At 45.6% G+C, this 20,130-nt stretch overlaps 1 protein-coding gene across 1 annotated transcript in view; it reads right to left on the bottom strand.

Annotated features, from left to right (window-relative positions):
* Window positions 1-14,918, bottom strand: part of LOC8034772 (arylsulfatase B-like) — a 53,975-nt gene extending 39,057 nt beyond the window's left edge. Inside the window, exons 1-3 of the mRNA XM_040210838.3 lie at window positions 14,829-14,918; window positions 6,938-7,097; window positions 1,710-1,822 (exon numbers count right to left, since the gene is read on the bottom strand). Coding sequence (XP_040066772.3) covers window positions 1,710-1,822; window positions 6,938-7,097; window positions 14,829-14,918 — 363 coding nt within the window. The remainder of the gene's footprint in view (window positions 1-1,709; window positions 1,823-6,937; window positions 7,098-14,828) is intronic.
* Between the last annotated feature and the right edge of the window lie 5,212 nt (window positions 14,919-20,130).

Below are 20,130 nucleotides of genomic sequence, written 5' to 3'. Positions count from 1 at the left end.
GGATTAGCCGTGATTTTGTTTTGCCACAGCTATATATTCTAGTTTAAAAAAAAAAAACAGTTCGTTTTGAGTGTAGCCCTGTCTGCCTACTTCCTTCTTCCTGTGTTTTTTGGCCCTTGCCCACATCATTATGAACCATCTGGCCCAAGCTGCCCCTTTAATTCAATAGTTATAGAGTTCCTTGTTTTCGGTAAATACCGATAAACCCCGATGGTTTAATAAACGAAATCGGGGAACAGCGTAAAACCCTGAATTGTAGCTGTACTTGAATGAGAAAAGCCCAAGCGTCTTTGAAACAAAACATTTATCTCGATTTTTATATTTTCTTGACTCGGTACAGGTCTATCCGGGTGGCTGCTTCTTTCTTGGAAAGCACGCTTTCGTTTCATACATGTCGGTACCGGGACGTTTGCCAAGTATTCAGGTAACGGAAATGTGCCCTGGAGTTTGTGGGATCCTTTTTTCATGAACCACAATCTTCAAAATAAGCCCCAATAAAAGCCAATTCCTTTTGTCCGACATCGAAAAGGGTACCGAAAAATACCGGTATGTAGAAAAAAAAAAAACCTAAAAACACACGTGAATAGACCGATCTCAAAGCCAGTTTTATTACGCCACCGCTGCCACCATGCATCCTGGGAGATGTAGTCTTTCTGCACGCGCGACAACGCCGCTGAGGGCCTGCGCGAGCAGAGCACGAGGCGGTACGAGCTGCCTCGTGAACTGGCGCATGCCTCTTATGAACAGTTATGGCGGCGTCACGCATGCATGAAACGCTTAGTGGGATTGGTCTATTCGAAGAAAATAGGTCTCACAAACAAGTAATCTAACCTACATCATATTCTACCTTCATAATATTTTCAAGAAAGGTAGCCCTCCTATGGTGCCTGAAACATGGCTTCGACCAATGGAGTTAGCGCATCCTAAAAAGTTTTTTTTTTTTTCAATTTCCGCCTGATAACGTCAGAAAAGTCCCACGTTGAACCCCGACACCGATCTTAGCGGTGTCACCGCCTTACCTATAAGCACTCTTGAGTGTAGATATAAATTATTCGGTACATTTGTTTTAAAGATTGGCTAACCATCTTCTTGTACTAAATGTTAGTGAGGAACCTTAACTGTGCTCAAAATAGCTGGAAAATAGCTTTGATTGTCCCTACAGATCAATACATCGAAATATTAGTCAATGGAAATAAGTATTGAAATACTAGGCAGATAGCTCTGAATCTTGCTAGCTCGGTGGTAAACGGCACATTACACGTTTTACCATACATCCAAGAATTGTCGTCCTGTCGTGAAATGCTGCTACCCAGTGGTGTGCGAGGAAGGTTAATACCCGATTTTGTTGAGTTAAAATTATGACAGCCATCATGATGTGACTGCCGCACCTCGGAAACTTTAAACTATATGTCACGGAGAAGTTAAAGAACGCAGAGCGTGGCGAGTCCCAAATCTCTTATCACAATCATAATCATAACCATAATCATAATCATATTCAATCAAAACTAGGAAGGCAAGTACAAATATCTTAAATATTACTCTCATCTCAGAAAGAATGGAGCGACATCATTTGTAACAGGAAAGCTCTCGTGATTTCAATCGCAATTTAAATAAGAATTTAGATTATCTTGATTTTATTTCTTTCTAGAGCCTCTGCTCAAGCTTTCAAAATATCAATCGCAAAAATAATAATTATCACTGTGTATTACCTTGCCAATCATGTTCACTTCGTAACCCAAATCTTCAAAATGCTGCGGCATGATCTTCGTTTCCAGCGGCAGGCCCCAGGGTGCAGCGTCCTGGATAACGCCAGCCTGCATGCCTGAAAGAACCAGGAAAAGTAACCATTGTTTAAGAAATTATTGTCGTTTATTGTTTGTTTGCTTTTTTCAATATTTTTGCTGTACTAAACCATAATATTGACTTGAGGCTCAAGGTACAGTCTATAACTTAGTGTTAGGTTCTGTAAACTTGCTCAAGTTTTTCAACGGCAGGCTCTGGTGCCTTTGGTGGCAAGTTGCTGTGCACCGAGTAAAATGGTACAACCATGTAAGGTCCACGGGTAAAAATGTCTCACGATGCATTCGGTATACGAGCCGTAGATATACGAGCCTGTAACTGGTTAATCCGATTCAATCAGATAAACCAGTTACAAGTTGCGAGATGTATCGCTGCCCAAATCCTCCGGCCGAAGTCGCCCTGCTCAGACATCATGTACAGGTATAAGACAAGGACTTCACTGCACACATGACTACAGAATTATCTTCGGGCGCTCTTCAACCATGTTTAAAGCTTGTTTGTTTCATTCCTATGTATGCTTCGAACCCGTCTGCAGACAGTTTTGATATGACTCTGGTGGTATCCGCTACCACCAGGAGACGGCGTCCGCCCAGTTGGCGACAGGTGGTCCGCGGGCTCCGAGCAGCGAGCAACATGATCGCGTGCGAGCCGAGAGCTGCGCCCTGGGAACGCCGCCGGGAAAGACAACGTCGCGAAGAAGGGGGAGAGGGGGGGAGGGGGGTGGCGAGGCAAAAGAGACAGCCGCCAGTTCAAGGAACAAGATTCCCCAGACGCTTCCCACAATGACCAACCTTTCTTCGAAAGAGAATAAACAGAACAGTTTGGCTTTTCGCGAAAGAGTCGGATGTCTTTCATTTTCGTAGTATAAAGCGCGAGATATGCGTCGTAATACTGGCCGATCCGACGTGCGCACTGTCACAACGACCGTCAGACACGACAGTTTTGTCCCATGCCCGGCTCCGGCATGCTACAAATTTGCCCGATACTCGGCGCACGGATGTCCGACTGTCGAAGCGCCGCAGCCAATGGAAGCACAGATGGCGCGTACGTCACGTTGTCACGCGACTATCAGACCGGTGGAGAGAGGAGGTGCTACGCGGCCCGGGGAAGCGGATGCGGTGCATCACGCGAGTCGCCGTCGTGAAGGCAACTGACACCATGGAGTTTTCCCGCGCGCACAAAACGAGCTGCTGCTTTCGCGCGTCCATAGCAAGACGGTATTCTGGGACCGATCGAGAGGCGAATATACTCAGTTTCATTTCACGACACACAGCAGTGGACTCTGCGGGCCATTATAATGCCCTGCGAGTGTCACGTGAAATTCGGGAAAGACGCAGCAATGCGCAGGGTGCGTATCACGTGATTTCTACGCAGTGCTCGCTTTGCTGAGATGGCTGCTAAGGTCTGTTCCGCTCCATCGTGATTAAGTGGCTTTGAGCTAAAACGTATCCTCAAGTTATTCTTCAACATGCACAATTGAATAAAATATAATAAAGATGTTTTGTTTGCTTTGAAATTAGGAAAGCCACGAAGGGCAAGGGGAGGAATAAAAATCTTGGTTTCTAGGCCAGCTGGCGCAGGCTACCCCCTGTCATAAATACATCTGTTAGCAACCATTCATCCATCCCGTAGGGGGATACCTGGAACTGGACGGAGCTCAACGCAACGATACGTCGGAGGCATGCATCCCGAACTGTCGTGTGCGGCGAGTTGAAGCAGCCATATTTTTGACAGTTCGTACGTCGGATAGGACAGTTTTGACGCGAATGTGGCTCGGGTTTAACCCATAAAGTGTTAACCCTAGACGGCTGACTATATATACACGGTTCCGCACAACATCTCACCATGCCTTCAGCGGACACCGGGCAGGCTGCTGAAGATTCCAATCGACCAGAATCACTTGCGGCAATCCGACTGAAGCTGCCGCCATTTCAGACAAAGAATGCCAAGGTCTGGTTTGCATAAATGGAGTCGCGATTCCAACTGCACCGCATCAGGTCACATGCCACGAGGAATCTCGTGTCGTCTCGCCGCTGCCAGACCAGGTCGCCGACAAGCTCGAGAATATTCTCGCGACCGCACCCCCCCCCCCCCCCCCCCCCCCCCCCGACGTCCATGTCTTCCGCGCGTTCTCGCGCGGAAGACCATGTCGGATTGCAGTCGCCTTCAGCACCTCCTCAACATGCATGAACTCGGTGATCAGCGACCTTCGCAGCTGCTGCGTCACATGCGACAACTCCTGGGCAACGCGACTTCGAACGCGGACACATCGCTGCTACGTGAGCTGTTTTTGCAGTGTTTGCTGAACAACATGGTCGCCGTCTTTGCAGCGCCCCTCTGAAGCGCCTGGTTTACTTGGCGGACCGTATTGCCGAGTGCTCCGCACTTTGCATAGTCGCCATTTCCACCATAACAAGTGGAGAGCACTGACCCTGCTCCGCCTTCTAAGGACATAGCTGCCCGACTCAGCCGCTTTGACACAGCGGTTGGCAACTAGCGCCCGCCTGCTTTTCAGCGGCCCACCTCTGGTCGGAGACCAGGCTCCCGCTGCGGTTCTTCAGCTCCTGTGTCAGCAGACGGTGGCCAGTGCTGATAACACCACACTTTCAAACCTGTACCCCGAAAGTGCACCCCGCCGTGTTCGTGGCAAGAAAACCGCACGGCAAAGCGGCGGGTAATCCCGGTTCACAAAAGAGCCAGTTGTTTTGCGTCATGGATCGCGTCGGTGGCCACCGGTTCCTCTTGGAGCGTTCTTCCAGATTCGGAGCGTTCTTCCAGATTCAACAGCTGATAAACGTTGCCTCGTTCAAACGTCCCTGCTTCGAGACGTCAACAGTTTGTCGATTGCCACGTAGGGACAACATGCCCTGACCATCAACCTTGGCCTACGGCGGCATTTTCCGTGGGTGTTTATCGTCGCGGGCATTCATGTTGCTATTCTGGTAGCCGATTTTCTCAGCCACTTCAACTCAGGATTGACATACATTCTCGTCGCCTGGCTGACGCAATGACTCGCCTCTCAGACAAAGGGTGATTCACACACTTGCGTTGAGTTCGACCGGGTGCGAGAGTTGCTATGGCGAACTGCTGCGTCAACTTCAACGAAACGAAAAAAAAAACGTTTTTTTTAGCCAACGCAGCTGTTGCCGTAGCAACCCTCGCACTCAGTCGGACTCAACGCAAGTGTGTGAATCGCCCTTCAGTCAACGTCATGTCATCATCCTACGTGGTCTCCAAAGGTACGTCCTCCGCCGCCAAGTTCAACGTTCGAGGAACAGCTAGCCAAGTTTCCCGAGCTGACGACAGCTACCTACTTGAAAGAACCGGTACAGCACTCCGTCACTTATCACATCCTGATTACTTGATCGTCACTCATCACACTGTGATCCCATGTTCGCGCGGCCTCGTCGTCTCACGGGCGAAAGTCTCACCGTCGTTCGCCGTGAATTCGGTGGGGAATGATCCGCTCTTCTGCAAAAAATTGGTCGTCATACCTTCACCTCGTCCACAAATCATCGCTGGTGACTGGTGGCTTGTGGTGATTACCGCGCACTCAACGCCATCACCGTCCATGACCAGTATCTATAACCACCACACCCAGGACTTCACCGCGAACCTGGCGGAAAAGTATATCTTCACCGGGGTCAACTTGGTTAAAGCGTACTATCAGATCCCAATAGAGCCCTCCAATATTCTCAAGACGGCAATTACAACGCCATTCGGTATACACGAATAGGTGCGCATGCCATTTGGGTTGCGAAGCGCCACCCAAACGTTCCAGCGTTTCCTCAACAAAGTGTCCCCAGCCCTGGACTTTGTGTTCGCCTACCTCGACAATCTGCTCAACGCGAGCTCATCCATCGATGAACGCGAACACCTCCAGTTCCTCTTCGAGCGCCTCAGGTCCTAGGGCGCCGTCATCAACCCAGGCAAGTGCGTATGCGGCGCCTAGGCCAACGAATTCCTTGGCCATCGTGTAAAATAAAACAGCATCACGCCATGTAGAAGACAAGATGGAAGTGGTGCGTAACCTTACGCAGTCTACGTCACTCCGGAAGCTCCGCGAATTCCTTGGCCTTCTGTACTTACGCAGACACTTTATACATGACTGTGCCCACATTCTATAGCCTCGAACCGATCTCTTACGCACCCAAAAAACACCCAACTCACCGGTCGAATGGTCAGACGCATCGGTAACTAATTTCTCGCTTGCCAAGAAATTCCTGGTCTACGCCCTACTTTGTGTGATGACGAATACCTCAAGCGCCGCCCTACAGCAGTACATTGAAGGAGACTGGCACCCTCACGGATTCCTCCCTCAAAAGATAAAGCCACCGAAGACTGGGTGCAGCCCATTTGAACTAGAGTTGTTGGCCTTTTTTTTTTCAGTGTGAAGAACTTCCGGCACATCCTGGAAGGCATCAAATTTCCCGTACTCGCCTACCACAAGGCTTTCTCCTTTGCCTTCAGAGGCAACCGCACCAGCTATTCTTCCCGCGAGATCCGACAGTTTCAATTCATGTCCGACTTTACAGTCGACATTCAACACGTTCAAGGATCCTATAACTCCGCTTAGGACGCCTTTTCATGAGTATCGGGTACTTCACACCAGTCCTTGCAAGTAGACATTTAAGCAATGGTCCAAGAACAGTGCGACGATGGCGAACTGTTGGCAGAGCAGCAGAAAGAATCATCGTTGACGCTCAGCGACACTTCCTTGCCACTTGGATCATCCACGATCACCAGCAGTACGTCAAAGGGCCACCCACGTGCCTTCGTACAGCTTTCATATCAGAGGGCGGTTTTCGAGACATTGCACAACTCACAGCACCCCGAGATTCGTAGCACGTAGCACCTGGTCACAGCACGCTATGTATAGCTCAGTGCCAATATTGACGTACGTCGATATGCCACAAGTTGTGTATAGTGCTAGCGTGCCCAAGTTACGCGTCACAACATCACACCACTTGTGCTCTTCGCACTCTCCCAGGCCTTATTTGAACACGGTCAACTGGGTCTGGTTGGACTCTGCCAGCATGCCAAAGGTTTAAATACCTCCTCACCTGCGTTTTACAGGTACACAACACACAGGTACACAACACGGTAACTCTTTGCTAACAGTCCGAATTAAATATACCTGTGTGAATTGGATATAATCCTGTCATCAGTGCCGCTCTGGATGGGGTGCAGAGCGGCAGAGCGTAATAGTTGTCAAGTATGACACCGTCTCCCGCCAAGACGTCGATATTTGGTGTCGGTATTTGGGTGGATCCATGGAAACTGACGTCTCCCCATCCCTGAAAATACACTAGAAAAATTTATCTGAAAAGTTAATAACACAGGCTCGCATTGTCAGGAATGGCTAGAAACGAGATAGAGAAGAACTGAGCAACATAAAATTAACCGCATGCTGCCGATTACGTTTTCTTTTCTTTTGACGCTAACTTTGTGACTAGGTATGTTGTGCACAACAGAAAGGGGTAAAACGTTCCAGTCAGACTAAAGAAAAATTCCCGGTTCCTTGCTATGTCCCGGAAAAAATCCCTCACATCACGTGACACTGTTGCGGTGCGTGGTACTATGACGTCACGTAACAATAAACATTCTATACATTTAGCTCAGAAAATGAAGGTGTTTTCGCGACATTTAGCCTGACTTCCTGCGTTCTATTTAGCAGGAAATTTATATCATCGTGTTACTCGATATGCCACATGGCACTGTGACGTCCCGTGATTACCCACTAAACTTAGCGGATAAACTTTCCCTTCTAGATGTAGCCGGCCACGACTAACCGATAAAACATCTGGAGCTTCCACTCTCCTGCATAGTACCTAGAATAGCCAATTGCTTCGGAGTGAACTCGGCGGATGACGAAGTTGAAAATATGTAAATACCTGTAAAGAGTTTTCAGACCTGTACCACTGAGCACTCTCAAATGTCACGCCCAGTGGTACGTCGCATACTGTGATTCTTTAGGTCCCCACATATAATCAGCAACGTCAACCTTCCAGCTCCTACCTTAGTTGCAGCGGCCGGCTCTCTTAAGGGGTTCTATTTAATTTATTTATTTATCAATACTACCTATCCAAAAGGGCCGTGGTAGGAGAGGCACTAAAATACAAATAATAAGAATACAATTCAATACCAGGGATTATGTGGCCCAAAGTATTATACAATATAAATAGCACCCAGCATACAAAACAATAAATATTGTTAATAATATTAATATTAATAACAATTTTTATTCTTTATTTCGGGTGCCCAAAAACCACCGCATCGGTCTTCCCCTTGGTGCACCAACACAAACAATAAAACCAGCCAACAAACAAAAAAATCCTAAAAACACGTAAAGTTAAGAGTCAAGTGCAAGATTATCCAAATGGCGACGGTACATTGTAACAGCTGCAGGTATAGTAAGGTGGGGTGGAGTGGTCGCGTTATATAACGACTGAGTCAGAATTAGTGACATCAGCGTTCAGAAATGTGGCCTAAAACATTATGCAAGATTTATAGCAGTCAGCATACAAAACAATAACTACTAACAAGTCATCTAAACATGGAAAAACAAATTTAATTCTATTCTGCAAAAAAAAAAAAAGACAGTGGCTTTATCAATAGAATAGTTAACAGAGTATGGATTGGCAACATCTGCGGGCAGCTTGTTCCATTCGAAATGGTCCTAGGAAAAAAGGAGTATTTGAATGTGTCCAATCGTACTTGATAGCCCGGTATTGAACGTGTATGGGATGATCTGTTGTTTAATCTGCCTGAAAATGTAATGTATCTGGAAGTGTCGATATTTATTTTACACTGAATTATTAAAATAGCATCGTTAATCTATCTATCCGCGATCTTTCGCTTAATGTTAGCAGGTTGGCCTATTGCATTATTTCTGAAGGGGAGCTTCGCGTTTCATATTTGTTGTAAACAAACCGTATTGCTTTCCTTTGGACACCTGTTAGCTTATTAATATTGATTATAGTGAACGGGTTCCAGACAACATTTACATATTCTAAGATTGGCCTTAATATCGTTTTATAGGTTTTTTGTTGGCGAAAGAGTGCTTCAAGAGACGTTTCAAGGCCCAAAGCAGCTGGGTCGCTTTTGTTGTAATGCAATCAATGTGTTTGTCCCATAATAGTTCATTACTACAATATAACCCCAAGTGCTTGTATTTTTCGACGTGTTGGATAGGTTGACCATCAATGCAATAGGAAAACACCAGAGGACACTTTTTCCGCATAATGGACATTGAAGCAGTTTTTGAGGTAATCAGCTTCATTTGCAATTCCCGACAGCAAGACTGTATCCTCTCTAAGCAATTATTAAAAACTATTCGGTCTTGATAGGACTTAACTTGTATCAAACGCAGTCGTCTGCGAATAATCTAATGTTGACCTTTATGTTTTTCAGTGATATTGTTGATATATGATAGGAAAAGTAAGGGCTCCAAGACAGCCCGCCTGAATCAACGGGAAGGGAATCACATTCGAAACCTTTAAAATAAACGTACTGTTCTCTTCCCTCAAGGTATGAGGTTAACCATTTCACTAATTCAGTTGCGTTAAGTATAGTATTCAGTTTTAGAAGAAGCTTGTTCTAAGGAACTTTATCAAACGCTTTACCAAGATCCAGGGATAAAACATCTGCCTGACTTCTGTCATTTATTGCCTTACTAAGATCATGCGTTATTCTTATCAACTGGGTTACTGTAGACAGGCCTCTTCTAAATCCACGCTGACTTGCCGCTAAGATATTTACCTTTTCAACGTAATCGAAAATGTGCCTAGAAATTATATATTCTAGCGAGAAAGTAGAAGCAATGTATTTTTGAGTGATCACACGGGATCCGGTCCAAATTCTCGGCAATGCCGTAAAATAGGTAAAAAAAAAAAAAAAAGAGAAAAAAACTCCTTTGGCAGGAATCGAACTCTGAAATTACAGCGAATATCGAAGCTCAGAAGACGCTAAAGACCTGAAAAACACGATTTGCGCATTGACAAATAGCAAGTGATACGCTTATTGTCTCTAAGTCCCACGCTCTGTAAAAAAATTAAGTTTTTTTTATTGATTGCGTGACAAAAAACAATTTCTCGGACGTTCTTTCCTTCGCTCGAGAAACGATATATCCATCAACTACAAATGCCTGACTTGAATTTTCCCAAAGCAGGCGATGTGCTCCAAACATCGCTAGAGTTTTGCAGTGTACGTCTTGCAACTAATTGACCACGAGCGCGAAGCACAGTATTGTTTTTTGTTTTTTTTCGAATTTATTGCTATTTGACGCAATCTAACCGGTGGTGCAGTGCTCGTGTCCAGTTTACTAGCCGCGTTTGGTTATGACGCGTCCGTGCGGGTAACGAAAATATCAGAAGGTATGCCGTCGGTACAAAAGATAAAATCCTTTTTTTTTTTTTTTGCTTTTTTACTCTTTTTGCGGAAATCAAGTTTGTGGTCTCTTACTTCGACCTTATGATAACATACATCTTAAGAATCGACCGGTGTGACTTATCTCGAGCATAGTCTTATTGCTCTTCAGCAAATCAGATTGCTGTATTCATCGATAAGTACACGCTGAAGAAAGAATCACCAACCAAGAAGCATGAACATAATAAACCACACCTGCGTTTCTTAGGCTCTCAGTGCCTACAGAATAGAATAGGAGAAATTAGAATGAAATGAAATTGAGTTTTCTCTGTTCAAAACGCAACTCGCAGTTAGAAAGCCTTAACGCGACATGACGAAATAACCCGGTCTTATGTATTACAATTTCAAGGCCTAGGGGTTCAAATTGATAATAACCAACGTGTGAAAATCCCCACTTGGTATTTTTCGGAGTACCGGTTTCGATCAAAAAACTAAAAAACCCGGTTTATGGCCCGAAAAAACACACTACAGCTGAAATTCCGTGAAAATGGTCCGCTAGCGCTGGTGAGAAAATGCGAAACACTGAGCTCATGACGTTACCTCGAACAACAGGTACAAAAGAACAACAAAATTTTTTTATAAGCCGACGTCGAACTTAGCTTAATATTTATCACATCTAAAATTGATATTGTGGGTGCCTGCAGCATTAATTTTAGCGAAATCACCTTTTCAGCAAGAAACAAGCGATATTTTATTTTTAATGGGCAAGTTTCTTTTTTCCGCTAAATTAATGACTAGAAACACCGGAAACATCCAATTCCTATTAATGAATATTGGACTTTGGTGGATGTAGGCTTCTAGGTAAATTTTCTTTTTCTTTTCGATATTTTGATCCAAGCAACGTCGTGTGTTCAAACTTTGGAATTTTATAACCGCGCGCGCTAGCGTCACACTCTCATTGAATTTCAGCTTTCTGCAATACGTAGTTTATTTGTGCGGGTCGAAAAACCGGATTTTATGTTCTCGATCGATCCCGGTATATTCAATCGGAACTAGCTTTTTTGCTCGTAGATTTACTTTACCTTTCGCAGTCCTTGTTGCTTCAAAATAAAAAAAATATTAAAAAAAAGCGAGGGGTGTGCCGAAACCGGTTCGAATCGAATAGCATTGCGTCATGCACGAACTTTCCCGTGGAGGCGAAAGCCAAGAGAACCGGTGCTTCTAACATTATTGAACAATTAGGAATGACACTTCGCTGTTCCATTCGAACCTGTATATGCACGTCCTCTACTTGAAAACATTTGATAATCTGTAAAAAATCTGGAGCGTCCACATTCCCTCAAAGCACGGGTGAAAGCAAATCGCTGAAATCTACGGAGGGGGCCCGGAGAATGATGAGGCAGGAAATATACGTTGAGCTTTAAAAATAACAAGCAAAAAAAAAGACTGAGCTGTGGCTCCGAGCATGTTGAAACGTCGTGCTTGGTGCAGCAGCGCAGACTGTTTCTTAAACCGAAACGTATTTTTCAACCTGATTATAGTTAGTGACTCCCCCAAGGGCTTTTCGGGAAAATAAACGCTACATGTATATTTAACTCCGTCCCACACTACCAGTTTTTTTTTTGTTTTTTTTTTGTATGTGCGCGATTGGTTTGGCAGCTGATAGCAAACCCCAACATGCGACGAGTCCCTCGAAGATGTACTTTTGGGCGCTGATTGATTGGGGCCATTTGATCGTAGAGCATACTGCTGTCGGAGTTAAAGTTAAATGAGTATTGAGTGAAACCCACAAGATAAGAAATGTTTAAATTTTTTTAATTCGCCTTTAATTTAAGAGCGCACACGCCAAACGTACATAAATTCTGTCAAAGCGCTATCGTTTTAACCTCGTTGAAGGCAGCTGCTTCCTTTTCTGCCAGTGTTCCACACGCTGGTATCAAAAAAAGTGGAAAATCGAAGAATAACAACCCCGTAAAAACTACACAAAGCATTTTCCGCTAACGCCGTATCAGTGACCTCAATATAAAAAAGAGTGCTTAGCTCTCTTCTTTGCGTCACGGTCGATGACTTCTTTTTTATTTCTACAGACAGGTTTTTGACACGGGCTCTTTCGATGAATACATCATGCTGAGTTCAATTATGCTTTTTTTATTATTATTATTACCAGACAACGCAACTATTGTACTCTCTCAAAAGCTTTTGAATGCCCGTGATATATAGCGATTCACTCGTCACGCTCGTCATTCATCTTGTTTAATAATTTTAATTCTGTGAGAACGGCGAGCGCTATTACGTAATGTTCATCTGTCGTCTCATTTGTGAGAAGGCGGCCAATTTTATGCAACGAGGTTTGAAGTTTGACTAAAATTGCGGACGGCTAAAAAAACCCAGCGAACCATTATGATTCGAGCCATCACTAGTTACACGCTTACACTAAGAAAAAAAACCCAAAAAACTCGAAGCTCTTAAAAATTGGGTTACTCCCGTCATCCTTTTGAAATTGTACGTCTACTACCATCACTTCCGCATTGAAGGCTGAACAAAACGTCCCTCTTTTGAAGCACAGAAGAAATATATGACCTAACGGCCCGCACCTACACAAAACATATTACTACTCAAGAATGCATGCATGCTGTCAATGGGCTGTCCGTATTTTCCCTCGCACATAAGACCTACTCAATATTCAACTAGTTACAACTAGTTAGAATAATTAGTCCGAGTTTTCTTTATTCCAGTTAACTTTCTCTGAGTATATTAATGTACCCAAGCACAGTGTTTGCCTTACCGAAAGTTTCTACTTTCCGATCTGCCCTTGCAGCTCTACACGCCACTTAACCTCATGTTTGTACATGTTACAAAAGTAACCGAGTGTTAATTTTTATCGTCCCATTTATAATTGAATAATATAGTTGAATATATATAAAGAAACTTACAAAACCTTTCAGAAATTTGTATCTAGTATTTTAACAAAATACTTTAGATGACTAATGTACACGCGGTTGTTTAGGTACTTTCAAGATGCGCCTTTTGGGGGAGGGGCAAACGTTGATTACGTGCTAATATATTTTGGGGGCGATCTGCTATTTGTGCATTTCGACTCTTCCTGAACGCCCCATTCCCCGTGCTGAATGGGAAAACCGCAGAAGTAGGTGTCGCTTTTTGCGGTCAGCGGAATCGAGGCTCCTGGCAGGGCAGGACATCAAAGTACATATCATGGCCATTCGTTTGTGGCGAAGGGCAGGAAAAAAACGCTCTCCTTTCGACCCAGACTTCCAAACAGAAAACCATGCTGATTTAGTTGTCTACAAGCCAGGCTAGGAGGGATGCTCATTTGCGTGAGCAAAAACAGCTTCAGTGACTGGTAAAATTCAACAACGATCTGAAGTTTTTTGTGTGTGTGTTTTTTATGCAAATATTTGGTAGAAAAAGGAAAAGAAAATTGTCAGCATTTTCGTCCTCACTGGTGTCGGTGTCTTTTATTTTGTAGTACTTTTATATTATATAAGTAATTGTAACTTAAAATTATCTTAAATTAGTAATCAAACGATTTTTCTGCTTTCGCGACATACTTTGCTTAGAATCACACCCTACCGTTAATAACTAAATACGCACGCCTTAGTTTTTCTTCTGGGGCGATGGCAGTCACCAAAAAATTCAATAAATATGAGTATCGTTCATTCCCTCAATTCCGAGTCAGAACATGCGGCCCCATGTCCTGGTGCCTATCCTATGCCGCCAATGTTAATCATACCCAAACGCTGTGGTTGGCAATGTATAAAACGCGTGCTGAGCTCCAGGCTTTGTTAGAGTTCGGCTTTTCTCATCATCGCAGTGGTCGGACAGGAACCACAACACGAGTCTTCGCCAAGGCATTGATTGTTATGAGCCAAAGTCGAGTACTCAAACAGTTATCCTGCCCAAGCCGCGCTCGACTGTCGTCCAGGCGGGTGGTTTAGATCCCACAAACACGTCATCAAGCTTTGCAAAGGCAAGACCGAAACAAATTGTTTTCTTTTATCCTCACAATTTCACCGCGACAAAAAAGCTTCTGAATCAGTGGCGGTCTGTTAGAGCATACTTGGGCCAGACGAGGACCAGTACGCCTATGCAAACTCGTGAACATTCCAACCCGACATCGTTTCATTATTCATTTAAAATCAACGACTTACCTGTTGTATTGTTTAATAATCTAATCAGGTACTTTTCACAATAGAGTATGCATTAATCATTTTGACTGGCACTTAGTAACTAGATTTGAATACTTGTTTTTAAGAATGTGTTAGCATTTCTAAGGTGATGAAAACTAGAAGTCGCGTCCGTCTTTGCGATTCGAAAACTAAATCGGCGGGTAAAAATGGGTTGCTTTATAACATTAGACCATTCCTATTTTTCGGCTGAATATGACAAGAATGCTGAATCAAATTATGATTATCATTCACTATAATTTAGAAACCAATGGCAAGAAAACAGCACCGCTCTGAGCAGACAAAAAGCGCCTCACTAGACGACATATTTGCACGAAGACGTGCAAAAGACCCCAATAACTGTCGCATTACATCTGTTGTAGCAGCTAAAGAAAAAGTGTACTTTTTGTTTTTATAAGCCTGGATGGGAAAATGCATGCCGTAGAAACTAAGTTGGCGAAAATTCTAGAGCCTTACCAAGTCATCGATCAGTATCATCACTATGTGGGGACGCTTTGCGAGGCATTGTAGCACGGAGGCCAGAAGCAGCACGACCTGCAATTGCATTCTGAAAAACAAAAATTTTAACGAAATCGACGAGAGCTTAAGGGCAATTTCTTTCGTACTCGACGAGTTATATTAATCTGCGGTTAGGCGATCTGTCATTGTATTAAAAAATGAGGTACCCTCTTTATTGTTTAGCTTACCACCTGGACTTTCGAATCATGACCTAAGCAAGTTGATTGTTCGACGGTATTACATCCGGCGGAAATTCGGAGCAAGGATAGAGGGGGAACGTTAAGTTTAGCAACACGTGCCGCGTTGTCTTTAATAGTTCTGTTTATAATGTTTCTTTAAAACCTTCGACAGACCAACCTTATATGTATTATTTCTTTACATCAGTTTATTGAATGTGAAGTTTGGACGTTCTCCAATATTTATGCCGTGTTCTCTTGCAACAAAAGAACTTCCGGCTTCGTTGCGGCGCTCCTAGAAAAAAATGGGGCCTAAGAACGCGCCATTATTCTAATCTCGAAAAATAGTAATGATTACAATATAAATAATAATCAATCAATCAATCAATCAATATTTTTTTTATTGAAGTGCCCAGGAACAACCTTGCGGTCTTAGTACAGGTGCACTCAGGAAACATGGAAATCAACACTACACACAACAAACAAACAGTAAACAATAAAACACTTAAAAAAGATCACATATGTCACATAAACTCGCTAGGCTATACCACCACGATAGCGAAAGGAAAGGAAAGCGAGAGTATAAAAATTGGTCCTAAGGAACTTAATCAGGTGCAAAAAAAGAAAAAAATGGGAAGTCAAATTTAGGTGAGGAACTTCAGCGCTCTGATGAACTCCGGTGTGTTATTCTTAAATATATCAATAGAGTCTGTAAAAGAGGAATTGTAGGTGCGCCCAATTCTCGACACGGGGTCGCGAAGATTAGTTACAGGAGCATTGTAGAAGGATGCATTTTGCCTTGTAGTTTTTACGGGAATTTTCAAACGCACATTTGATATCAATGATGTGCAGTCAGTGATGCCATGAATAAGTTTGTACAGAAATAGGATGTCGGCATGTTCTCTCCTACGCCGCAGGGTGGGCAATGCCAAGCTATGTTGGACTGGGACTGCTGGATCATCGTTTGAGGTGGACGCATCGCGCGACGAGAAACGATGTCTGTAGATACATAAGAACTTATTCTGAACACGTTCGATTCTAGCTGAGGTTGTCGCGCAGATTCCATTCCATACAACAGAGGCATACTCGACGTGTGGTCGACATAAAGCACTGTACAGTGTCACAAAAGTACTAGGGTTATTAAACTCTTTAGTAATGCGGCACGTGATACCAAGCGTACGTAAAGCTGAGCTCACAATATGGTCAACATGACTCGAAAAGCGTGATGTTCTATCAAATACAACTCCAAGGTCTTTGATTTCATTCACACGTGTCAAAAGAACTGACTGAATGTCATAAGAGAATATAATATTATGTGTCTTTCGAGTGTAGGACATTACTTTAGTTTTCGAACTATTTAGTTTTAGGGCATTCTGATTGCACCAGTTTTCGAATGCATATACATCATTTTGTAGCAGAACACAGTCGCGTTCGTCCCGTACCTCTATAAACATCTTAATGTCATCTGCATATTGTAGAAAGGAAGAGTGACGGATCACAGCCGAAACATCATTCACAAAAACTGAAAACAGAAGGGGGCCGAGAACGGAACCTTGAGGTACACCCGTCGTAGCCTGATAAGCAGCAGACGAATTACCATTCGAGCTGACAAAACACAGTCTATCACGCAAGTAACTTTTGAGCAATAAAAGTAACGACCTGTGGACATCAAGCCTTGACAGCTTTGCCAGCAACATGTCGTGATTTACAAGATCAAACGCTTTGCTTAGATCAAAGTAGATTACATCAAGTTGGCCTCTATTAGAGACGACCTGAGCAGCAGTTGACATGAAACAAGTGAGGTTAGTCGTGGTTGAGCGACCCGCCATAAAACCATGTTGGCTAGGGATGAGAGAATGTTTGAGCTTAAACGACAATATTTTGTGTAAAGCTGTTTCGAAGAGTTTTGAAAATGTACAAAGAAGAGATATAGGCCTGTAGTTTGAGACGCTTGTTCTTGAACCGGACTTATGTACGGGTACAACAAGTGCTGTTTTCCACAAGACGGGAAACACTTCGGTTTTTACGCAGTTGTTAAAGATGTGTACCAAAATAGGGATAAATATTGCACTATAGGCCTTCAATAGGACAGACGGAATGCCGTCATGGCCAGAAGACAAAGACGGCTTCATCTTCTTTACACACTCGTGTAATAGCTCCTCATCAAAAAACGCAATACAGGTTGAATTACTAGAGGCAGCTGGCGCGGCGTTAATGGGAGAATTCGGTTGATGCCTAAATGCGGACTGGAAGTGGTGGGCAAAAATTTCGCAAACATCTGTGGTCGAGTTTCCCTGTGAGTTCAGCAATGTGATCTCCCTCCCACATTTTGTCTTTGATCGAGACCGAACGTATTTCCAAAATTCCATGGGATTCTGAGTTAAATGCAGCTCAACAGAATTAACGTACCTCTGACGATCACGCCTCATAACTTCCCTGCATCAAGACCTTAGACGCCTACATTCTGATTTCCATCCAGGGAGACCGTTCTTTTTAAATTTTCTGTGAGCGTGCAACTTCTTATTCATTAATCTGCGTAATTCACGTGAGAACCAAAAGGGAAACCTAGAACCTGCGGTTCTCCGTAACGGGATAAACTGGTGCACTCTTCTCGAACGATGCGTGTGAACTCACGAACCTGTTCATCGACGTCAGTGCATCGAATGATCGATGACCAATCGTATTCGGCAAAATGGTTGTATAAACCAACGTAGTCTCCAGCGGAAAAATTGTGACTAGTCACATTAGAATGACAGCAGCAGCGGCAGTACGCTGTACTGAGACTAAACGCCTCATCTCGACATTTCAGTTGCGGAGCACACTTCTACCGGACTTCATCGCCCTGAAACACCGTCATCGTGCCCTGGATCATCTACTCATGCCTGTGACCGGGAGCTTCATCGGCGATTGGTGAAAGAAATCGGCGCCATCTGCACGTGGCTGTGCTTGGGAGCACCGCCGGCAATCGGCAGATAGGACCAGCGGCACCGCGGCCACGCCACCACCCCTATAAAGGAGGCACTCTCGACTTGCGGACGCACAGCAGCAGCGGCAGTACGCTGTACTGAGACTAAACGCCTCATCTCGACATTTCAGTTGCGGAGCACACTTCTACCGGACTTCATCGCCCTGAAACACCGTCATCGTGCCCTGGATCATCTACTCATGCCTGTGACCGGGAGCTTCATCGGCGATTGGTGAAAGAAATCGGCGCCATCTGCACGTGGCTGTGCTTGGGAGCACCGCCGGCAATCGGCAGATAGGACCAGCGGCACCGCGGCCACGCCACCACCCCTATAAAGGAGGCACTCTCGACTTGCGGACGCACAGCAGCAGCGGCAGTACGCTGTACTGAGACTAAACGCCTCATCTCGACATTTCAGTTGCGGAGCACACTTCTACCGGACTTCATCGCCCTGAAACACCGTCATCGTGCCCTGGATCATCTACTCATGCCTGTGACCGGGAGCTTCATCGGCGATTGGTGAAAGAAATCGGCGCCATCTGCACGTGGCTGTGCTTGGGAGCACCGCCGGCAATCGGCAGATAGGACCAGCGGCACCGCGGCCACGCCACCACCCCTATAAAGGAGGCACTCTCGACTTGCGGACGCACAGCAGCAGCGGCAGTACGCTGTACTGAGACTAAACGCCTCATCTCGACATTTCAGTTGCGGAGCACACTTCTACCGGACTTCATCGCCCTGAAACACCGTCATCGTGCCCTGGATCATCTACTCATGCCTGTGACCGGGAGCTTCATCGGCGATTGGTGAAAGAAATCGGCGCCATCTGCACGTGGCTGTGCTTGGGAGCACCGCCGGCAATCGGCAGATAGGACCAGCGGCACCGCGGCCACGCCACCACCCCTATAAAGGAGGCACTCTCGACTTGCGGACGCACAGCAGCAGCGGCAGTACGCTGTACTGAGACTAAACGCCTCATCTCGACATTTCAGTTGCGGAGCACACTTCTACCGGACTTCATCGCCCTGAAACACCGTCATCGTGCCCTGGATCATCTACTCATGCCTGTGACCGGGAGCTTCATCGGCGATTGGTGAAAGAAATCGGCGCCATCTGCACGTGGCTGTGCTTGGGAGCACCGCCGGCAATCGGCAGATAGGACCAGCGGCACCGCGGCCACGCCACCACCCCTATAAAGGAGGCACTCTCGACTTGCGGACGCACAGCAGCAGCGGCAGTACGCTGTACTGAGACTAAACGCCTCATCTCGACATTTCAGTTGCGGAGCACACTTCTACCGGACTTCATCGCCCTGAAACACCGTCATCGTGCCCTGGATCATCTACTCATGCCTGTGACCGGGAGCTTCATCGGCGATTGGTGAAAGAAATCGGCGCCATCTGCACGTGGCTGTGCTTGGGAGCACCGCCGGCAATCGGCAGATAGGACCAGCGGCACCGCGGCCACGCCACCACCCCTATAAAGGAGGCACTCTCGACTTGCGGACGCACAGCAGCAGCGGCAGTACGCTGTACTGAGACTAAACGCCTCATCTCGACATTTCAGTTGCGGAGCACACTTCTACCGGACTTCATCGCCCTGAAACACCGTCATCGTGCCCTGGATCATCTACTCATGCCTGTGACCGGGAGCTTCATCGGCGATTGGTGAAAGAAATCGGCGCCATCTGCACGTGGCTGTGCTTGGGAGCACCGCCGGCAATCGGCAGATAGGACCAGCGGCACCGCGGCCACGCCACCACCCCTATAAAGGGGGCACTCTCGACTTGCGGACGCACAGCAGCAGAGGCAGTACGCTGTACTGAGACTAAACGCCTCATCTCGACATTTCAGTTGCGGAGCACACTTCTACCGGACTTCATCGCCCTGAAACACCGTCATCGTGCCCTGGATCATCTACTCATGCCTGTGACCGGGAGCTTCATCGGCGATTGGTGAAAGAAATCGGCGCCATCTGCACGTGGCTGTGCTTGGGAGCACCGCCGGCAATCGGCAGATAGGACCAGCGGCACCGCGGCCACGCCACCACCCCTATAAAGGAGGCACTCTCGACTTGCGGACGCACAGCAGCAGCGGCAGTACGCTGTACTGAGACTAAA

This window comes from Ixodes scapularis, unplaced genomic scaffold, assembly GCF_016920785.2.
Source record: "Ixodes scapularis isolate PalLabHiFi unplaced genomic scaffold, ASM1692078v2 PGA_scaffold0__279_contigs__length_252992795, whole genome shotgun sequence".
NCBI lineage: Eukaryota > Metazoa > Arthropoda > Arachnida > Ixodida > Ixodidae > Ixodes > Ixodes scapularis.
Note: the sequence above shows the minus strand (reverse complement) of the source record. Positions and strands in the feature narration are given on the sequence as shown.